We start from the raw sequence: 23053 nt of genomic DNA, 5'->3' as shown, positions 1-23053 counted from the left end.
TAAACAAAAAAAAAAGGATGAGAACCTGTCTACTCCATCTGTCTCACCTCACTTAGTAGCAATTGCACTGACTGATGAATGTCAGCAATACATCTAGCAATGACTGGGACATAAAGGACAAGGTTTTCCAAACTGACAAGAGGTTTGGCATGGTTTGATGTGTTTTTTTAGCTAAAGCGGATTATTCCTAAACTGAAAAAAAAATAAAAATCAATAAATACTTGGATGTGTGTTGAATCCTTATACAGGTAACATACAGGAGCACAAAAAAGCAAAATTAATTTCTCTTTACACATCGAGAACTTGAAGAAACATGAAGATATCCAGGACAAGGTACGGGAAAGTCTGAGATTATTGTTTTTACTTCATGGTTCACTCTTGAGGACTGATGTAAAACTAGAGGAGCTACAGATTACTGTAGCTACAAGAAAAGCGATGTTTTGCTGGTGGTCCATTCTGTCAGCCCCACCTTGTGCTTACTGTCTCTTAGTCTCCTATTCTTTGATTTGGTGGTACTAACGTCTGCTAAATATTTTCCTATGGTGCAAAGCTTCCCTAGCTCATCACAAATGAACTGAGGGAGGAATGGGGAGAAATTTTCAGCACTGTTGACTTCTCCCCCTGATACTTCATGTTGGAACTTGTTCATGTAGACTTAATTTTGACTGTGCATTTGGTGTTGAGTGGGTCTCACTAATGGAATAAATGGCCATTGCAAACACTTGCATGAAGATGATTTTTCTGGAATACGTTTTTTTCTTTCAGTATCAATGCAAACAATTTTAGAATGCATTTTGATGACGATACAGGTATTCCTTTTCAAGGAACTATTCAAGGACCATGATAGGCACTTCATAAAGACCTTTTAACTTAAAAATCAAATAAAGGATTTTAATTTATAGTCAGTTTAAGCTTTCAGTAAGATCTTTGTAAAATGTTGTATAATGTGCAGGGCTTCTTTCTGTCCTTAACCACATTGCTGACTTCGCTATCTTGACCTTGCTATCAAGAACAGTGCCCAGCTGCAATCCCTGCAGTAAGCTGTTGGCACAGGTAGAAGTCAACAGTGTGGATGAACATTCATTTGTCACATTACAATGGGAAACCATAAATATTAATGTTTGGGATTGCTGTTTTAAATTTTGAGAATGCAAACCTTTTCAAAGATGAGTCATCCATCCACCCATTCTTTCTTTTGGAAAAAGCTAAAAAGAAGTAATTCTAGCATGCCATTAATGAACCCTGTCAGTTAGACATTTACTACTTCTTTTTGGCCAAGCTTTTTCAAAGCAAACTGCTTAAAGAGCTCCTCTCGCCAAGAAACAATTAAATCTGAGGAGTCATTTTATTCTTCTCTCTCCCCCAGTTCCATCACTTTCACAAAGCATAAATAGCAAAATGTTTTCTTGTCATGATATACCAGGAAATGATGATGTTCATTCTGAGGAAGAGGCAGGACACAGCAATGGACTCGTTAATTGCATGCAGCAATTGTTCGATTCTTCCTTTGAGATGCCCAGGACAAGCAGAACAGTACTAGCTTCTCGAGGGCCAAGCTTTTAGTGATTCCTCAGGCCAAGTCCCTGTGCCAAACCCTTGGTTCCAATGAGACTCATAAACTGAGCGTACATTGTGTTAGCCATTCTGGGATTAGTTGGCTCCCTACAAAGGGAAGAGGCGGTGGTGCACACACCCCAGAGCTGAGAAGACTGAGTTTCTAAGAAGCCAAGTGGTTTTTACATGCCAGCTCTATGCCTAATTTTCAAGCATAAGTATACTCTGTTCAGTTGGGATTGAGGTGGGAAGACGATCCAGATTTAAGCTGATAGTGTGCATAAAACATTGTGGGCTACAGGGAATGGAGTGGAAAAATTTTTAAATAAGTGTAAAGCAGATGGTGCATAGGGCTGGAGAAGGAAGAGAGCATATATCTGGAAGAGTCCATATTTTTTTCAGATGGAAAGGTGTCCTGCTTCCCATTACAAAGACAAATTCACCATCTATCTGAAATTTTCCTTGAGAATTTGGTCTTGCATACGGTCATTGGGTATGAGAGAGCTTGTGTAGGATGACAGGAGCAAGGGCATAACAACAATTTAGGAGCTTTGTAGATGCTTTAGTTTTGCTGACTCAGACTTCTGCCAATGTTTATGGCTGTTTATTTGCCATAGATTGGGTATTTACCATGAACTCCATGACATGGAAGTTACCAAGTCTACCATGTAAGTCCAAACAACACAAGGGGAATTATTCACAGTTTAGGTTAATTAATTACTTGAGTTTAATTCTGTTATTCTGTTCATCCTATACCATAGCAGATGAGTGCTACATCTGACTTGGCACTGTTACTGAAATGAAGTCATCCTCAGGGACTTCATCTCACATGCAGGGTTCCCGACAGACAATTCCAACAATTTCCCATTGTATTTCTCTTATGAATTATGTGAAACATGTTTGCTGGAGTCTTAAATCAGCCAAACTCCCTACAGCTGAGTATTGACACTGCTAGTCCATACTGGCAGATGTCTTGTGCAAGAAGCTTTCTCTTGTTCAGAAAGAACTATTTTAGACTTTCTTGACCCATTTAGGTTAGGCTTATTGGGGCTTCTGTCTCCAGATGGTCTCAGCAAACATAACATTTTAAATTCCTAGCCCTTTTTCGAAAAAAGGTTTCTTTCAACTTTAGGAAAACCCAAAGATATTGTTGAGGCAATACTTAAATGGGGGGAAGGGACTCCAAAAGACCTAGCAGCCAAAAATGACACTTTTATATTTTAGCTGGGATTTTTTTGCAGAATTACTTTTCAATTTTTCCTTCATTTCAGTTCATCCTTACAAAACCTCATTTCTTCAAACCTGTGCTTTTTATTATAGACTGTTTTCCAAGAGTTTTTCAAGACGTTTTGGTAGAAAAGAGCTACGTCCCAGCTTTAGTATATTGGTATGCTTGACAGACATTTGTAGACACATCCAAAGTGAGAAAGAGAATATTTAGAGTGCAATCACTTGTGTAACTGCAGTTCGTAAATGATACTAAATAGCTTCAAATTAGCTTTAAAATAACTCATTTGCAAAGTGCCAGCAACATAGTCATGGTGGAAGACACCTCTGTGCTGCCTAGGCACCAACTGCTCAGCTTCTTGGGCAGCTTTTAAGGCACTTGCTGTGTGCAATTGTGGTTTATCTAATTTCAAGGTATCTCAGCAAGTCCACAGTTACAGCTGTGATGTGGCAGCATTAAAGATTTTCTTTCTTTCTAGAGGAAACACCCCACTACTGAAATCCTGCCAACATGGTGACTAGCACAGGAGATCTCATTTCCTGTGCTAACTACAGTCTTAGTCAAAGATTAAGCTCATCACATAGGACTGAATGAAAAAACAAAGTTCGGGCAGAGGCTGAACTCCTTAACAGACAAGTCCGCAGCATACAAAAGCTTCAGGTGATACTAGATAGCCTTGTGAGCAAAAGGCATGACCAACACCACCATACAGCTACAAATCTTTCTCAGTTTGCACACTAGAGTCTGTGCAAATTGTATGGGGATGCTGGAGATGAAAACTCCTGCCTTAAGCAGAAAGGTAAGAGGCACATCCAGGCTCACTGTCTGCACTATTTTTCTCTCCTTTCCCTCATCCCCCCTCCTCCTGAGAGAGCAGCAGGCATCACACCGTCTCTTCCTGCCCCTGCAAGCGAGCTGGGATCTCCCACGCCATTACCTCATCCCGCCAGACCAGCTTGAACTGATCCCCCCTTTACCATCGCCTGGCTCCGTGCCTGCTGTCACCCATTCCTGTGACCCTTCAAGGGTCTGATTCAAAACACTTTCCTTGCAGCAGCAATCTTTTGGCTGGCTGCAGTGGGCCTTATGGAGCTCAGAGTTTGTTTTGTTCCGTCCAGCAAAGGTTTTATAGAGAGATTATTTTTTTAAATTTTTTTTTTTTGTTACTCGCCTTTTTTTTTATCCTTTATCTTTTTGGTCAAGCACTGGAATGTGTAACTGCAACAAGACAGTCAATAACATTATGTAAACATACGTGTCTCATCCAGCCAGGGTGACTGCTGCAGGCCAAACATAACAAACAGGCCAGATTTATTTAGACTTGAATTTATTTAAACCAGAGAAGTAAAGATTTAATTAGAGAAGCAATGTATCTTTATTCCTTATTCCCTACAGAGTATATGCATAGTTCCAGAACCTGAAAATAAAATCCTGAACTGGAGAGAAGAGAAAGGTTAAAAATATTTGTGTCTAATGACTCTTCTGAATAATTTCAGCTACATAAATTTCCCCTGTAAAGAGTTCTTAGAAACTCATTGGGAGAGACTAAGAAACCTGGTTTGATGTGGGTTTCATTTCTAGTCTTGCAGATGCATGGCATTACAAATGTAAATCGTAGGCTTCGTTAGCCGTACTGTCACCACCCAGCAGGCTTCCCAGAAACGCCACGTCTGTGGCTGACAGCCACCTTTACTGAGCATCACTTCAGCAGAAACCAAGCCTGATAAATTCCCTCCTGAGACATTACATCCAGTACAGATTGATTTTGATAAACTGCAAAAGGTTTTCAGTTTTATTAGAAACCTACTGGGCCAATGGTTATGGAAACAATAATTTATGCTAGACACTCTCAGTGAACTTTTTCAATTCAGTGATTGCATTGCAAGGGTATGACATGCCTCACATTCTTCCCCAGCCACAGTGATTTCTGACCCAGAACATGAGCTTCCCTTCTAGACAGCTGAGATGTCTGTATACTCTCCCTGATCCTCACTTAGGTATTTAGTAGGTTATACTGGACATTTGGACACAAGAATCTTTTGTTGTTCAGCCATGAACATTAATATTTGCCTGTATTGAAGTTTTGCCTGATCTCTGTGAATGCACTTTTAAACATCTGGTGTATCAGCAGAGGGAGATTTTTTTTGTACTCTCTCTCCGTTTTATGAATATAGAGGAAATGCTTACAAACACTTCACAGTTACAGGTCTACTAGCTTCCACTACCTAGTCTTACATTGAGCGTTTACATTCAAAGGAAACTTCAAGCAATTTACACTGCTGTGGTATTGCGGCATCAAGGAAACCCTGTGAGACACGCTGCAGAATGGCAACCTCCAGCTCACAGCTGGGAGCAGGCAGAGTCTCTGCTCTGCTGCGGATGGGAGGGCAGGGAGAGGAGCTAAGTGTAACTGCAGAAGGCTTGAGACGCCTATAAAATGTTTTGTGTGTGTGTGTTGTGTGCATTTGTTGCTGGGGTCAATTATAGAAACACAGCAGTGAAAATCTTCTCACTTGGAGGACAAGAGTACATGGTCCAGTCACAGTTTGTAATTTTACCTTTCAGTTGCCAAGTACAATGCAGAATCTTAAGGCAGTGGTTTTTGCATGTTTCTGTGATGTTGTTTGGCAGCATTGATCATTGTAACATTTTTAACAATTCTAAAGCATTTTAAGAAGAGAAAATATTGCAGTGGTTTCGTTTGCGTGTTCCTCTGACCACATGTTGCTGTTTCACTGGATGTGTTTATTGGTTACCAGGGCAACAGTTTAAGATCTCGCATGATTACCTGTATCATAGCACTCATCAGAGATGTGGGCAAAGTTTGGAAACTTCTACATTGAGGAAATGCTGCTGGTTGCTAGGAGGCAGGAGTTTTCAAAAGCTGTCTCAATGAAAATGCTGGTATAACATGCTTATGTCAACGTCTTTAAAAATGTCATTAAATGATCAGTTAGCTTAAAATACATTTTATTATAAATATATTATTCAAGAAAATAGATGCTTCATTGATGCATTATCACAGTTCTATAGATGTGCTCATTTAGCATAAACTAACATATTTTTAGAAAAGCATATCAATTGTTATTTAAAGTCAGCTATATTGTTGAGCCATAAATGATATATGAAAGAGCCCATACCTGTGTCCTAAAAAATATTAAGAGTGCAGAGGTGGACATTGGACTTCAACTCTGTTATTAATCTCTTCTGTTAATCAAACGAAATGTACATTAATATTTACAGGAATCCTATGCATCCTATATGCACGGAGCAGAGAAGGAAGGAGCTGTCACAATATCCAAATTTCAGTAAATCAGAGAGATCCAGTTGGGAAATTTTGCAGACATGTGGCTGCTTTGGGGTCACAAGACAAAGAGTGAGCAACTGTTTAGCCTGCCCCATGGCAGTGGCAGCATGCGTTAGCAAGATTTTCTGAGTGAAGCATGAACAATCACATTCACAGGGCTCATCCTTTCTCTGCAATCATTCAGCTTTTCTGTAAGAATAAAGATAGGAGTGGCCAGGGAGCTCAGCACTTCTCAGCCATTGCCTCAGTCTCTGAAATAAGCAGCATACCTTAAACACTATTATGTAAGGTCTGATCCAAAAAGTGTGGTTATTATTATGCTGACTTTACATTTGTAAAGGGAAGAGCCCTAAAATAACTGTTTCCAGATTCCCTGTTTTCCTTTTTTGCAGCTGTCAATTAATAATGAGAACCAGGTTAGGGCAGACACAGTTACACAGAATTATAAAACTGACTACTGGCAGTTTAAAAATGAGCACTAGGGAAATTTTGGCGTTTCCCATTCTGTGCAAGCAGAAGCCAATAAAATCCCAACCTAGTTTATTAATTTCTTTGTTGCTAGAGCGGAGGCATGTTGATCAGATTCTCCCATTTACTACACTGGTGGAGGACGTAGGTGGAGGATTTCCCCTGAGCAGGGAATGTTCTGCTGCCACCAGTACCGAAAAGACATCTCTGCTGCTTTCTCCACCAGACTCCACATTTCCCATGTATGAATGGCAAGAATACCTTGGAGCCAGGGAAAGGAGAGGGAAAAACAGGGCTCAGCTATGTCTCCCTGTCTGATATAATTTTGCTCCTCTGTAGCTCTAATTGCTCCAGGTACTGGGCAGCTCCAAATAAATGAATTGCTCCTGGCTGCCCACAGCTCCCACTTATCACAGTGTCTACCATTGCTGTGATGTATAGGCTGCTGAAAAAGTAATACAAGAAGCTCAAAATCATTCATCAGCTTTCCTAATTTTGATAGTCTAAAAACTGCCTTTTTCTTAACCTTCACTCTGCATCTGTATTTTGAAGGGGTTCTACTGAGGCGTATCTTCTTAGCTGATAACAACCTTGCTTCATCACCTTGAACCCTCTTCTTCAGAGCCTTCACTGTCTTTGTCCCACAGCTGTTTTCTCCAGCCATCACATTGATGGTTTTGGTATGCCATGTGATCCAGCCACCTTTCTGCGTTGTCAGCCATCCATGCAGGCAGCCTGCCTCACCGCCGGTTTCAATGTGGGCTGCTCTCCTCTGATACCTCGGCTGCCGCACTTCCTTTCAGAAATTCTAGAAGTAGATCTTGGGCTTCTTGTTTTAGCCACCTGCTTACTTCCATGGCTGAAAAATAAAGCAGCAGCCCCAGACTCTGATGATGAAGATCCACAGGTGAATGACAGAACTGTTTCAGAAAAGCTGGCAAGGACCAATATTCCTACTTTGAAATTTTGTTTCACTGTTTTCCACAGCTGATGTGTCCCATATTGTGGAGAAATGTGTCGAAAGGCAAGAGATTTCTCTCTTTTTTGCCTTCCAGTTTCAGCTAAAAATTATACCTCCATTGAAAGGCAAGAGGTAGGAGCTACTATGACAGGCTGTATGAGGCAGCTTCTAAGGAAAAATAAATATTCCTCAAATCCACCTTATTTTTGACAGGTTTCTAGGAGGCTCCACAAAAATATCATTAACTGAAAAAATTATTAGAGAAACATGTTCAGTTTTTTGTGGAGGTGTTTTTGTGTGTGGTTTTTTTTTTTTTTTAATGTTTCATCTTCACTTTACAATCTAAATCTGCAAACTGGGCATAGGTGAGTGTCTACTTGTATGTGGTGGGTAACCCACGCAGTATCGTACAAGATATTTACTCTGGTTGTTATATATGTAAATGCATCTGTCTGACATTTGTTTCAAAGACAAAATACTTTCCACGGGCAACAATGTCTTTGAGTCACCTCTTCCTTTTCAATTTAGCAAAAGCAATTTCATAGTGTTGGGGCAAATTAGAACAGTTTCATCAGTTATTTCCTTCCTTCCTGTTCCACCAGCAGTACAGGCTTTGAAATTACTTCTCAAAAAACATCACTGCACACTGAAATCACGAAATGCTTGGGCCCATAAAACTGTTGGGGGCCATTTGCACCAGCTGCCAGCTGGACAGCAGGCCAGCACGCACATCCCCGCACGGGACTAAGTGCCTTTTCCTACCCCGTGTCCCCTTCTCTCCCTGTGCCCTGGCCCAGTACAGGCCACCTGAATTAGTTTCTGCCCTTCCCTGCTGCCCTGATGCTAACGGCCGGGCTCGGCCTCCACCTTGCCAGTGACAGCTGGGTGCCCTGTGGTGGCGTGGGGCCTGAGGAAGGGCGATGGGGTTGGGGATTTCATCGCTGCCCCTGTATGGAGCCCTCGGCCACGACAAGATGTTGGCCCCAAGGGGAGTGAGTGATGGTGGGGAGAAGGGTCTTCTCCTGAGCCCCTACTCCCGGGAGGGTGCAGGTGGCAGAGATGTATTGGCCCCATGTCTGCCAGTGGCCCCACCTTGGAGTAGCGGAACCAGTCATGCCCGCGGGTGGCTTCATCCTCCGGGCCTAAGCCCACTTTGGGGTTTAATGGGCAATTAGCAACGCCAAATTAAGCCGCTAACTCCCGGGGTGCGCCACGGGCGGGGTCTGGCAGGGAGCTGCCGGCCCCAAGGAGATCGGGCGGGTAGGAACGAAAGAGCGGCGGAACGGGCGGGCGGCGCTTAGGGAGGCCGCCGGGAGTGCCGGGCCGGGTGCCGGCTGCCGGGGGATGGCGGCGCTGCGTGTGCTGGAGCTCTACAGTGGCATCGGGGGGATGCACCAGGCCCTGAAAGGTACCGGCCAGCGCCTTCCCTCGGTGCTCGCTGCCGCCGCAGCCCCGCCGTGCGCCCCCGTCCCCCTCGCCCCCACGGCCGCCATCTTCTCGACGCGACCCCGACCCCCGAGGGGAAGCTGTGGAGGGCGCCATCTTCTCGATGGGGTGGGATGAGGTGGCCCCTCTCCTCCCGCAGACCCTTCCCCAGCCGGGCATGTCCCCCCCCCACTCCCGCACTTCCTCCGTCTTGCACAAACACCGTGTGGAAAGAAGCTGTGGGGTGGGAGGGCGGCCTCGTCCCCTCATCCCAAGCCGCGGAGTCACAGCCTCTGGCTCTGCAGGGGTGGGAAAGTGACATTATGGTGGGTTGTTGGTGTTAAGGGGGAGAGGGCTGTTTGACTGGGCCTGCTGTGGGGGCAAGTTGTAAGGGGCGATGGCAGCTGAGTTTTGGCTAGGGCTGGGTTTACGCTGTGGGTCTATGGCTGTAAACTGAGCAGTGACCAAAAGCGCTGGTGAGCTGTTGGGTGGTACTGGGTACCCAGGAGCACACTGGGATGGAAATTGTGGATCCATGGTCCTGCTTTGGCTGAGGCCGCTGCTCCTGGGAAGGCCTGATTTTGTGTTCGTTAATATGTGTTCTGTCTTGTGCTGAAAAACCCCTGCTGCAAATGGGATCGGGATCGTGCGGATGCATGGTTTGATACACGGTCAAATTAGCCAGGGTATGCCATAGGCCTGCATGCAGACTTGGTTTTTGTGGCGCATAGCTGGGTGGATAGCTGATACGTGATCCATATGTGAGACTTGCATAACATTTTCTAAAAATGAAAACTGGTATAGTGAGTTCGTCCTAGACCATGTGCCCAGGTAAGTTTTTGTTTTGGTGCAAGGAACCCTGGAGCTGAATTTGCTGTATTGTTAAAGCACGGCCCGGGTGACCTTCAGCAAGCCCTGTAGGCTCTGTGACTTGGCTTCCCCAAATAAAAAATTGAGCTAGGGCTATTGATCTCCTTTGTAAAGTACCTTGGGCCTTGTTGCTTTGCGATACAGGTTTCAACAAAAATTTGTATAATTTAAAGAGAATCACTGTAATAATTTAATTGTAACTACAACACTTCAGATACTTCAGCCTTCATAAGCATTAGCAGCCCTTCTACTACACTCTACAACAGAGAACATTTTCATAAAAACATCAGGTGAAAACTTACCTTGTTAGTTTTCCAGTGAGCTGAGTAATACTAAAAGGTTATGCTTACAGAGCAGAATCCATTTAACATCATACATTCACATAATGCATACTCACAATTGGCAGTGTGGCATTTTTTCTATCTAATTTTTACTTGAATGTGTATATATGTGCTCTCTCTCTGTATATAATATGTAAAAATACATGCCATATCAAAATAGGTACCTGCATTGTTATTGTAATTAATCCGAACTACCTATTGTAGGGATGCATTTTCCTTATTTCCAGAGACATCTTATTAAGAGTAACATATCTATGTATGGAACTGCAGATTTTTGGAGTCTTTGTGGAATGAAAATAGGGTGTTAGACATTGTATATTGTGTTTGTAAATGTTATAATAGTCTACTTTTCTAGTAGTCTGGTTTCTGAAATGTTGGGGAACTATTGAGATTTATGTTATAGACAATTTCCAAATTTCTACAGAAAGTGAACTGCTTCCTGAAACTTAGCCTACACCATGGCCCTTCACTGAACCATTTGTCATGTGTTGGTGTGTTGTATGTATGTAACAAATCTCTACTGAATGTTGTCTAACTCTGTTCTTAACATAATAATAGATGTGAATTCTGAATGTTTGGTAATGCAATAGTTAATAAATTGTAATGTCAGATGAGATATCCTATGGATGACTACATAAGAAAGCATCATTTACAACACAACAAAATACTTAAAAGAATGGGAATATTGGGAATGCAGCCTTAAAAGTTTATCAGAATACCGTAAACCTGTACCCAGTAGATAGTAACTTTGTATATGAAGGCTTGAGCACGTATATCACATTTATATCTTGTGTAGTTTGGAAGGTGAAGGAATTAACCAAACCCCTTGTATGATTTCCTGAAAGGCTAAATTTATTTCCAAGCTTACTGTTTCTGAACTTGCTGAACAAATGCATTAGTGTCAGTGCATGTTGTAATTTCTCTTATTCTGGGCTTATCATTGACTAAAGAAATTGCAGTAAGTATGAAGAGTGAGACAGAGATTTTTTTTTTTAGTGGTACCAGCCAAAGCTGATGAAGGGACTGTGTATAAGAGGAGACTTAAATTATTACTTGTGTAAATGACCCTAGATAGTACTACATGGTTAAATACCAGTTGAAACTTGCAAAGCATATACAGTTGGTATAACTTATTTTCAAATCCGGATACTTACTTTTCTGGGAAACATATGAGAACTCAGTCCATAGGCATTGTGTTGTCTTGGAAAAAGTCCAAACCATATACTTCTAGATGAAAATCTTGTTTTGAGTGTTGTTAAAGCTAATAATCAGGCAATTTGAATAAAAAGGGTTCTATGCAATTTGTACTGAATTAAGTATTTAATGACAGGTCATTATATAAAACTGGTTTTGATGAATAGAATTACTTTCAGGAATACTGATATAGTCAGGCATTTTGGTCCTTTCTGCTGTTTTCTAAGTTTCTTAGACATCTGGATTCAGTTTTCTTTTACAATTTATAAGGAACAAAGTAAAGTCAAGGGGGATTTAAGTGTTTGCTTTTATGTGGAAATCAGACTGAAAAAAGTGAATGTTCCTCTGTAAGCACTTTTTGAACATAATAACAGGGTTTCTTATACGTTTTAGGCCTATATGTGTACATGAAGCCATGCTATTTGAAAATCTGTCTGATACAATTTTTTGGATATCATTTAGCAAATGACACATTGTTTGGCATTTTCCATTTAAATCAAGTACAGAAATATTAGAAGTCTTTTTTTTTACATGTAAATATGAAGCTTGAAAGAAAGCCCTCCATTTCACCAGTGCTTTTATAAACCAGGTAAGTGAGAGATGAAGATTATGTGTAATACTTTATTTTTTTGCTGTGGTTTCTAGTGAATCTATACAGCCAAGAAAAATAATAGAAACATGTAGAAAAGAGAGAGAGCATGGAATACTTAAGTGGCGGCACCCCAGGAAAGCTACTTGTTCTACAAAAGGGATTCTGCAGTTTGGCACGTTCTGGCTCAGTGTTGGTTCCTGGCTGTGTCATGTGGCCAGTTTTGTGGCCGGTTATGTTTAGCAGAGCTGGTCCAACTTTCTACTTTTCTGTCAAATTGCCAGTGTTTTCAATTGGCAAATAGGTATTTTCCAGGAAATCTCACAGTGCCTTTTCTACTTTGGAGCCTCTTTGGCTGTGATCTTTCATGAGTTTAGTTTTAGGATAGCTTATACTTGAGCTTGCAAGACGAGAATGTTCATTGGTTTGGCAGCTGTCGTTAAAGTAGAATGCATTTTACACCAAATAGTATTCAATTGTTTTTGAGATTTTCCTCACCTTCAGTAAGAAATAATTGAATTTGAATAATTGAATAAATTTGTGGAAGTTTATACTCCCTTGCAAGTGTTTCTCTGTAAACAGTATGTAGAGGTTATTGGTACATGCCTACATAGTTGAACCAGTGAAAAGAAGGCTCATCCTGAACTTAGATTTCAGTCAAAACTGAAAAAGAAAAATCTTGGGCTTATCTACTCTGTGTTAATACTTAGCTGTAGATATTTCATCATATGCAGATTTTCTAGTTTTAGATTTTGAATTCTTTATGGTAGTATTTTAAGTTAAACAGCAAAGACATTCTGTGACGTGCAAACAGATATAATTTAGAAAGTTGAGCTTGATTACGGTCAGAAGTCAGCAGCTCCGTTCATATTCACACTCTTGATTGAGGCAGCTAAAAGACGGAAGTGCATTTCTTCCTTCTTCCCACCCCATGCTCCAAACTTTGCAAGATTTGTAAAGCTTGATGTTTAGATCGTGTAGGTCTAGAATCTACAATACTTTTATATATATGTGTGTGTGTGTGTGTCTGAATGTATTCTTTATATATAAAGTGCAGTGTTTCTGCAGTGAAAAATAGTGTTTTATTTTTAGAAAATCAACAGCTACAAATTAATTTCCTTAGCAACTTTCCATCAAACAAACAGCCTGCTCTTCCCCATTCCCAACCAAAACAAACTTAAGCTGGTTTATTAATTCAGGCAGTTTTCCCATGAAAAATGGGTTCCAGGTCTCTGCTACAAGCATTTATAATCTGCCAGGTCACTGAAAAAAATCCCCATGCATAAACCATGAAAGGACATCTTTTAAAAATACCATAATTTTGCAGTGATAAAGTTGGTGATATTTTTCCTCTGCAATTGTTATACTTCAGTTTTACGGAGTAAGAATTTGAGTCTCTTGTACTCTGTCTTCTCTGTTTATTCTTTTATTTGATTATTTCTGTAAATTGCACAGCATAATAAACTGGTGTGCTTAATTACACTGAGCATAGCTATCTTGGGAGGAGGAGTAAAGGAGACAAAACTGGCAAGCAGCTTTAGGATTCAGCACACTGCAAAACAAAAATATTGCCCACTTGAGCAAGTTTTTACACCTAAACTCATTTTGATGTAATGCTTCTCCGAAATATAGCCCTTTGTAGCACAGGATGGTGCTAGTTGTGCTATAATGTAAATTTGCATAGTTTATATGGCTGAACATGAACAAATCCTGTACAAACGGAGCAGTGAAAAAAGTTGCCACGTATCTTGCAGGAAGCAAGTTATCAAGTTTACTGATACTTGTGGTGACTGTAGCCATGGGCAGTTCAGTGTAATCATTTCAGCCATGAGGTGACAACTGCTAAATGAGATCTTTCTCTCTGTTTTAAAAGGAAACAGGACTGACAAAACATATGACTAATCTTCCCTTTTCCATCTGTTTCCATATACCTGTTAGAATAGATAATGGTTCTGGCTCTGATTTTCCAGTATGCTGAGATCCACCAGGCTCTGCCCTTGGTGTAATACCGTTGTCTTTCATGTGCTTTGCTGACATTGATGATTCTATTACGAAAGTATAGTGGTGAATATAAACAGATCTATGTTAGTTTTAAGGTTTGCTAGAAACACATGACAAAGGAATCGATTCTGAAGAGGAAAAAGACAGATATTGTAATGTCAGAAATTTTATTTCCGGTGTTTGAAGATGCTACCCTTTGGGGTGTTTTTTTCCAAATCAGAAGCTAATGCATGCATCCTGTATTCCTTCGTTTCAATGCTGCACCTTCCAATCATTACAGCAGTGTCCCTTTCACTCAAGTGACTACTACATAGCTGAAATGGCTCATAGGCATTGTGTATACAACGAAGTAGAGAATTGGGACCCAAAGTTTGATTGCTGCACCCTTAGGCAATTAAATAGCAGTTAAAAGAGTTTCTGCTGTGTGGATCCTAGAGGTTTTAAGACTCAAGTGTAAAATCAGTAGTTTCCTAATATGATGATACAAATTTGAGTTCACCAGCTTTCAGCCAAGAGAGAGTATTGCAATCTAGTCTACCTAAAAATAAGCTCTAACACCTCCCTCAGTAACTTCCCTATCATGTCTGTGGCTTCCTTTTGAGGTACAACGTCTCGTTTAGAAATGTGAAGTCTTGGTTCAAAAGCTGTGGTGTTGAGGAATATTGCAAAGCAAGTATTCCAGCAGCTACTTAGTTTCACTTAGAAAATGTGTATTTTTTTTTCTTAGTCTGCATAAAATTAAATTATTTTCTGCATAGTTGTAATTCTCTTAAATGGATGTTTTGAAAGTCGGAGGTACTTATTTGGGGGGAAAAAAAGTCTCCAGAGTTAAGTCTATTTCTGTTGAAGTTCTGCTATATATTTTGGGCAGTTGATTTAACATCTCACTAAGTCAGCAATTCAGGGGCGTTTTCATATTCCTGAGTTGCTTTTGTTTCTTTTGTCAGTGGGGATAGTTAAACAGAGTCTTGATTCTGTTTTTTTTAGATTCTGCTTTCAGTCTTTTTCATGATATATTCCTACAGACATTTTCAAGCAATAAATATAATTGCTGTAGCAAAACAGAATATCACAGTTTGACATCAAAGTTATTTAAATTTCAGGAGGAGGAGTTCTTTAAAAATGTGTCATTTTCGCATTGTTTGAAATTTACACAAGCTTTCTTTGTTAGGTTGGATGTGTGAGATCTGCTTGTCTGCTCGAGCTCCTTCATGCATTTCCAGGGTATTTCCACACAAATACGCTTAATCAGCTTTTAGAAGGAGTCTGCTCTGTATCAGGAACTCCCAAGTGAGCTGCAGCTTTTGAGCGAAAGGCGGAGAAGCTTTGAAAAAATTATCAGGACTTTGAATTGGGAAGAGAGGATGTTGGGTGGAGTAGTTCAAGAAAAGTTTCTGTCCCTTTTCCATGTGGGTTAACATCTCTGGTTTAGATTGAACATTGTATTGCAAGGGGATTCAATAAATGACTATTGGCTATACACTCTCTTTCAGTATTTCCAGGCATTTGGGCATGCGAAGTCCCTTGGTGCAAATCCCCAGCACTTCTTTTTTCTTGTATGTGTGCAGAGAGAGAGATTGGATTGATGTTCGTAAAAAGGGTGAGCGTCTGAATCATGAGTTGTGAGAGAAAGCACACTGCCTCTCTTTCCAATTGTAATTTTTAAAATATATGTTAATTTAGATAATAATTTGAGGTTCTTGATTGGTTTTTCCTTTTTTTTTTTTGTCTTCTGGTGTGCCTGGAGCACATAGTAAGGGTCAGCTTGTCAAGACAACATGTTTTAAGAACTGAAAGAATAAATGAGAAAAGGAGAAAAGCAGTATCTTAAAAAATACTTGAAGCTTGTTCCCATCACCCAGGTGTTACAGCTTTGTTTTAGGAAGATGAAAGTGTTGGTTCTTGAATATGCTTGTAAATTGAGACTGTCAACCTGCTAAGGTGACGTTCTTTTCACACTAGATGTCAGTGTTAACATACCTGTTCTGCAACCTCAGGTGTAGTCATTTTGTTGTCCTCGTGAATACACCTGTATTTAATACTTCAGTTACAATTTATAGTAAAAATGTCCAAGACAGTAACTGCAAATAATGATTTGTATGTTGACCCTTGGTGGGCGACCATCTGTAAACATTTTTCTTGTGAAACTCCTATTCTTTTTACTCTCTATTGCACCAAGTAAACCGAGGAGAACCAGGTTTGTCTTTGTTAAAATGTCTGCTACAATCTTTCCAATACCCAGATTTCTCTTTCATCTTAGTTTTGAACAAGACGGCAGTGAAAACCTGAAAGATAGTAAATGGGTGATGAATGCATCACTCAAATCCAATGGGGACATCATAATTGGTTTTTCATACTCTCAAACTGTAAATAATTAGCTGACTAGCAGTAATTCATAAGGTGTCTCATTAGGTCATTTGTTAATGTGTTACTTGAGCATATTGTGAGACTAGTCAAAGCCATGTGGCTATTTGCCTTGTTTCTTTTGGCTTACAATTTTTTTTTAAATTGCCTGTGTTTCATCTGGGGCTTTTGTAATGGTGACTGTAATGTAGATTTCCTGGTGGTTGAAACTGGTCTTGTATATCAGGAAGTATGGTCACTGCTTTCTGCCTGCGGCTGTAACAGTGACCACAGCCTATCTTCCTTGATAAAAAGCCTCAGTGAAGGTATTGTGGTTACTAATACTAAATAGTGTGGCATGATGAGCAGTGGATTAAACACTGTTCTTTTTATGTCTTTAGCTTCTGTAGAACCTATTATTCTATTGCTCCATAAATTAACCATTGTTTATTTACATACTTTTTAGTGTAGTTTTCTTTCAGTGTTTTAGCTGTCAGTAGATTTGTTACGCTGTGCTCTCTTCTTTTCCGTAACACTTCTAAGTGTACAGAAGTACTTCCTCTGATATCAAGAGGAGCTGCCAAATGTTGTCCTTCAAAATGCTTGGTATTTTGGGAACATTGAACTCAAAGGAAGAAGCAGTTGGCTTCAAGGCTCAAGGTTTTTTTTGGAATATAAGCACAAACGTTTTTCAGGCAACTTCTTTCAGGCAAGTTTTATTGCAAGGGTAAAAGTATCTCAAACATATTTACTGGTGCCATTTTTTCACAATGAGAAGTAATATGCTTCTAAAATGACACATTTAGTTCTTGTACGTTGTCAGTGGCTGGAGAGGTTCAGGCAGTGGCAGGGCGTCTCTGCAGGTTGACTCAGGCTGTGTTCCTATAGCTAAGGAACTTGGTGGCCACAGAGGCCAGCTGAGTGCAGGTGGAGACGTTGTGGATATGCACCCTATTCGGAGTTTGTGTAACCGTATCTACAAATAAAGAAATGCACAGTTAGCTTCCGGTTTTGAATATATAAGGAAGGGAAGTATTTGCCATACGATTAGAAACACAGTGTATTTTTCATATAAAGTTCATATAAAAGCAACACAGCAGAGTTTGATCATGTAATTTCCCTTTTTTTTTTTTTTTTTGAACATAGCTGTAACACAACTGAACAAATGCATTTTCCCAAGAGTAGTAAAGAGAAGCTATAGTTTTCAAATTCTTTTTTTAATTTTAGAAAGCTGTATATCTGCAGAAGTTGTTGCTGCCGTTGATGTGAACACTCTTGCCAATGAAGTTTATAAGCACAACTTTCCCAGCACACCATTATGGGCAAAGACAATTGAGGTGAGTAACGAATGTCTTTTTTACTCTAGTCTGGCATTTGTGCAAGTAAGTTGTCTTCAGTATCCTTTTTAGTAACAAGAGAAACAAAAAGATTTCATTTATGTTTTTATGAATGTAGCAGTTTTACAATGACTTTGATTTCTTGTGCTGTGGTTGCTTTTGAAGCTAGAGGGATACTCACACTGCAGTCTTTTATTGAAAGTCTCGACTGCTGCCTCAAGAAAGGTTATGTGAATGTCAAGAGGAATGCTTACCACCAATAAAGGAATGACAAAAATCATATTTTTAGATTAAAAAAATATTTTCATGTATTTAGAGAGAATTTAATTAAATTACTTGGAGGCATGCCTTCATTTTGTAGTTATAGTTGAGCTCAGTAAAACACAAGAAAATATACTGGATGGAACAGTCTTGTGGTTTTTTTTGTGGGCTCAATAGATCAAATGTTTTAGGAATTCTGTCCCATTTCCAAATTATTTGAAGAACAGCTAGGTAAAATTAGATTCTGTTTTAATAATTGAGGGGCAAACTAGGCATGTAGTTTTGCCTGGATTTAGTTAGAAATTACTGTTTACTTCTTAATCTTCTTTTACAGTTTTACAACATGACGGTAAAAGATACTGAATTTGTTTTAAGACACCAGCTTAAGTAAGACTTAAATAGGTGGTTTAAAGTTTAAATGCTTATTCAGGATTCAATAATTACAAGCTAAATGGTAGTTTACAGTTTTATATTTGAAAAGAAGAAGAATGCTTGCCTATTTCTCCCTAAAGTAGATAAGAGCAGATTACAGTCAGGAAGATCTTCTTTAAATTTATTGGGGGAAAAGAAAAAGCAGCTTTTGTGTAGTTTCTGTGGGCAGATGTGTTACATTTGCTATATAGATATCCCTCAAAATAATGTAAGGTAGTGATTTCTTTGTCCAGCCCATAGTAACTTGTTCTTTATCCTTCTTCTCTCTTGGCCCCTTAATATGTTGTCCTTTTACTGTTGGTTAAAATGTAGTCTAGAGGAACTTCTACCTGTGTAATTAATTCATTCCACAGATCTAATTCTTCTCTGAACAGAAATATTTTTGCAGAGTAGAGTGATTTTTACTCGTCAAAAACTATAATGAAGTAAACTTTATAGGATGTGTGAGTAGTGAGCTCCTAAGAGTTAAACCCCACGGTTTGGACTGGTAAAAATTACCATCTTAACACTTGAGCTACTTTTCTGTTCAGATATTTTGTCTTTTGAGAGGGTCTAATATTTTTTCGTGTGTTTTGAATATGTTAACGTTGTTTTTGATGTACAAAGACTTCGTATCTGAATAATGATACTTTATTTGGAGGAGGGGTGGGGAAAAAAAACTAGTGAGTATTTTGATGTGACCTACTGAAAGAACCACTACACACTTCTTCTGAAAGAATGACTAGATAAAAACCTCTAGATTATGTATAGATGCTAACATTGTTAGTGTTTTTAATTCATATTCAAAGCAATTAATGCATATTTTCATTGTATGGTTTGCTAAGGTAGAAAAGATTGAAATCATTAGGTCAAATGAGAGTTTAGGTAGTTTTTTTGCTAGATGAAGCATATAGTGGAAGTAAGAGGGGCAGTTTCATCTGAAAGATGACTTAGAGTTTTGTGCAGTTTACAACACTCAACATTCTTCTGTTTTTTTCCTTATTTAGGGCATAACACTGAAAGAATTTGACAGATTATCTTTTGATATGATTTTGATGAGTCCTCCCTGTCAGCCATTTACAAGGTAGATATAGTACACTTTGGAGAAAAGTGCAGTTATTACAGTATGTGCTCTTAAAGGAGGAACGTTTTCAAGAGTGACACCGTTTGTGGTTCATCTGTGTATCTTTCTCCTCCTAAGCAAAAATATTGTAGCCCTGTTCATCATGATGTTTACTGAAGTAAAAGAAATGCAGCAATTTGAATCTTAATTATTGATAATATTTCTTGTAGTATATATTTTAATTCAGTTTAAGTAAGCTTCTTACAGCACTTATTTTGCATACTGTATTGTTCCTCTAACAGTGAAATTCAAAGATCTTGCTGTTTAGGAGTGCTTCCTTTCCCTTTAGTTATCAATCTAATCTTTTCCTGGGGCAACTCCAGGAAGAGGAGTGGAATTTCTCACTTCTGCCTGCGGCTAAGACTGTAATCTGTTTTTATTTGTGCTTTGAAAATTGCATGTGTGCAAAAATAGTTTATTCTGAGAAATATTTCTATTTTAGCCAAAACTAGGAGACTAATGGCTTTGAAATAATTTTGTAGATGATATAGAGAAATGTCTATCTGATTAAGAACTGAACTTCCTGAGGTGATGTTTGTCAGATTAGTTCCAAATTCATATTGTTTGATAGCAGTGACCAGTGGAGGTAAGATTTTAATAACTGTACTCATGCAAAGTAGATTCATGAAAAAGTCTGTTGATGGTGATGGTACTTGTGTAAGAAAGTGTATTGCATTGAATGTTCTAGGATTAAAAAGAAATCCCTCAGAAGTGGTGCTGATCTATAAAAATATATTTGTGCAAACCTATGGTGTATGTAGGAATCATTCCTTTTATTTATTTTTTTTTTTATAATATGGTGAAAAGAAAAAACTGTGTCTGTCTAATTAATTTAGAGATATGCTAATGCTCTTCTACCAAGGCTTTATTCTTTTTAAAGAGATAATACAAGTATAAGTTAGGGGAATAGAGGCCTGGAATGATTGTATTATATTACCGTTTTTATAATGTACATGAGCTGTCCAGTTTAATGTTACAAAATCGGTTACAAAGTTATTCACATCGGGCTCAATCCTGCAAAATGGTGAGCACTGAGGCTGTAATTCATAGAAATAATTTAATATATTCAACGTAAAGTAGCTGAGTATTCCCAGGAACCCAGTGGGGTCTTTTTGTTCTTTCAGAGCCAAGTATGTTCAAGGGGTTTGCTGGACAAGACCAGAATGCTAAATGCTTTGCAGACTGGGGAGTGGATTTCATTACTGAATGCTTCAGTTTTAACCTCGCTGTGAGCTGATGGATTCCAGGGGCAGGCTTTCATTCCTTAGAGCATTTCTTAGGACACTGCCTCTGTGAGCAGGTCCTCATGTCTGTACATGATGCTTTTGCAGAATCCGTTTTTGAAACTCAAAGTAAAACATGTCAGCATTTATAGAAAAATATAAGTCAAATGTCAGTCTGGTTCATGTAATATACAGGTATTTCTTTATTCTTTCTTAGAATTGGCCTGCAAGGTGATGTATCCGATCCACGGACAAAGAGCTTTCTCTATATCCTTGATATTCTCCCAAGGTATAAATGAACTTCTACCCCAGTTCTTAAGTCTTTGTTGTAACTAAGTAGCTCTTTTATATTTCAGTGAGACAAGTCGCCTGTAATGTTTTGTAGGGATACTACTGGTATTGCATTGTATTACTTGTTTTCACGTGATCATATGCAACTTACAAATACTTGTATTTTACTAATGTCACTATCATCTCATAGTTACTGTATATGCTTTTATTGTTTGGTCTTCTTTTTATTGTGTGTCTGTTTAAACTGTGACTATATCGTAAACGAAAAAAATTCAGTTATTTTCAGTTCAACATCAAAGTTGCACTGACTTTATGTAGGAACAGGGTAGGTAAAATAATAGTTTGCTAACGGGCATACAGGAAATATGGAAATAGTTTTAAACACTAGGTGAAAAAAGCTTTGATGCAACATTTAGTCACCTTTTGAATAGGTAACATTTGAAAGTTTGTTTAAATATGTTATTGGCTTGTTATTACGATACATCTTCTGTCCCCTTCCATTCTTTCTTAAAGTGTCTATTCTGTCTCTTTGCTGCTTCTAGATATCTTTTGGTTGGTGGTACAATCTCTTGTTTTGAGTAGTAATACTAAAGAATTCAAATAGCACTGATTGTCTGAACTTGTATTTGTATTGATCTGTCATTTTTGCCTGGTCAGACCTCAGTTTCTAATAAAATAGCCATAATTATTTGTATTATTTATGCTTTAAATTTGGAAACAGTAAATCCATACAAAGTGGTTTTTGCTGACCTGAAGTGTTCTTACTGAGAGTGTTAAAAATCAGCTCCAAGTAATGCTTGTAGTCTTTTCTGGGAAGAGATACGTAGCGCTGTAAGAACCCTTCCTGGGGAAGTGAATCAAGCAGTTGCTTAAGGAGATTATCCAGCAGAAACCTCTGCTTCTGGATTGAGATGTCCATTGGGCACTAATTGGCCCGAGCCTGAGAATTTGCATCAGTTACAGTCCACCAGACACTTACGATTTCTGGCAGTCCTGCTTCTGCTAGAGTCTGGGACGGGTGCATATTCCTTCATTGGTTAATCTTGCTCTCGGAATTGGAGGAGGACGAAGGGAGGTTTGACTGTCTCTTTTGTTTGTTTGTTTGGTTGTTTTTTTTTTAATGAGTACTTTCTTCACAGAAGGAAACCAGTACCAACAACAGCTTTTCTTTCAAACTGCTGTTAACACTGGGAGAACAGGGTCTTCATCATTCTTCCAGAAACAACTTTTTTGCAGCTAGCAACGTAAAATGGGACTACTGTTCTGCCCTTGTCATCAGCAGATAGAGAACACAGATGCAGAAGGGCTGAGTGGCTTGGCAGGGCTCACCTAAGAAAGCTGTGGCAGAGAACACAAAACAGAACACAATACAGATTCTGTAGCCTAGTAAGTTAGACAATTAATAGGTAAAAAGAAAGGTTATTATTAATCCCCCATTTCTAGCAGACACAGAAAAAAGTTGCATAGGATGTCTTTTTTGGAACAATGAATGTAACTTGGTCTTCCAGACTGACGTTTCAAAATGATAAATTAAAAACAGCAGATAGAATGTAAGTTAATAATTTGTCAGAATAATAGTACCTTCCTTATCTTTAAGGGAATCCTGACCTCAGTGTTCCTTTCAGTTAAACTGAGACACAGTTAAGAGGCTGGCTGCTTTTGGGACACTGTTGTGCATTAATATGGAAACGTTGCTTCCTGGTTGCTGTGGGCTTTGCTGGATAAAGGGCAGAAGCTTTTCCTTCTCAAAACCAAAGCTTTAGAGACTGCAAGACATATGTTTTTCGTCATGATGATGCAAAGGAGCTGGGCTTGGCTGTGGCACTTTATCTCAACACCCCATGAGAGACTGCTGATGTCCCTTATCTCCCTTGGGCAGGTTGTTTCTTGAGGCAGCGCTTACTGTAAGCAGCCTGTAATATGTTCAAGATGGTGGCTTCTGCAGTGTTTCTCAGTTCCAATAGATTTATGTTTTACTGAGATAGTGGCTGTGTATTTTTTGTATATGACGTGTTTGCCAGACATTGAGTATGGAGTATTTCAGCCCAAAAAAGGGAAATTCTTAATATAGGAATTATCACTTTGCATTTTAAATTGGTACGGCATGCGCTCAGTTTATGGAAACT

At 39.2% G+C, this 23053-nt stretch overlaps 1 protein-coding gene and 1 long non-coding RNA gene across 3 annotated transcripts in view; one reads left to right on the top strand and one right to left on the bottom strand.

Moving 5' to 3' along the window:
* Window positions 1–8812: 8812 nt before the first annotated feature.
* Window positions 8813–23053, top strand: part of TRDMT1 (tRNA aspartic acid methyltransferase 1) — a 30278-nt gene continuing 16037 nt past the window's right edge. The window contains 8 exon segments of the mRNA XM_054192494.1: window positions 8813–8932; window positions 8964–9073; window positions 9075–9269; window positions 15110–15162; window positions 15432–15538; window positions 17509–17618; window positions 19298–19374; window positions 20854–20925. Of these exon segments, the coding sequence (XP_054048469.1) occupies window positions 8863–8932; window positions 8964–9073; window positions 9075–9269; window positions 15110–15162; window positions 15432–15538; window positions 17509–17618; window positions 19298–19374; window positions 20854–20925 (794 nt within the window). The 5' untranslated portion in view covers window positions 8813–8862.
* Window positions 16800–22831, bottom strand: LOC128905883 (uncharacterized). 2 transcript variants are annotated; one of them, XR_008465005.1, is made up of 3 exons: window positions 22509–22831; window positions 21678–22265; window positions 16800–17257 (listed from the first exon to the last, which is right to left on the bottom strand). It is a non-coding gene; the product is annotated as an uncharacterized LOC128905883 (long non-coding RNA). The 2 variants fall into 2 exon arrangements; XR_008465006.1 differs by having other exon boundaries at window positions 21907–22265.

This window comes from Rissa tridactyla, chromosome 2, assembly GCF_028500815.1.
Source record: "Rissa tridactyla isolate bRisTri1 chromosome 2, bRisTri1.patW.cur.20221130, whole genome shotgun sequence".
Lineage (NCBI taxonomy): Eukaryota > Metazoa > Chordata > Aves > Charadriiformes > Laridae > Rissa > Rissa tridactyla.
Note: the sequence above shows the minus strand (reverse complement) of the source record. Positions and strands in the feature narration are given on the sequence as shown.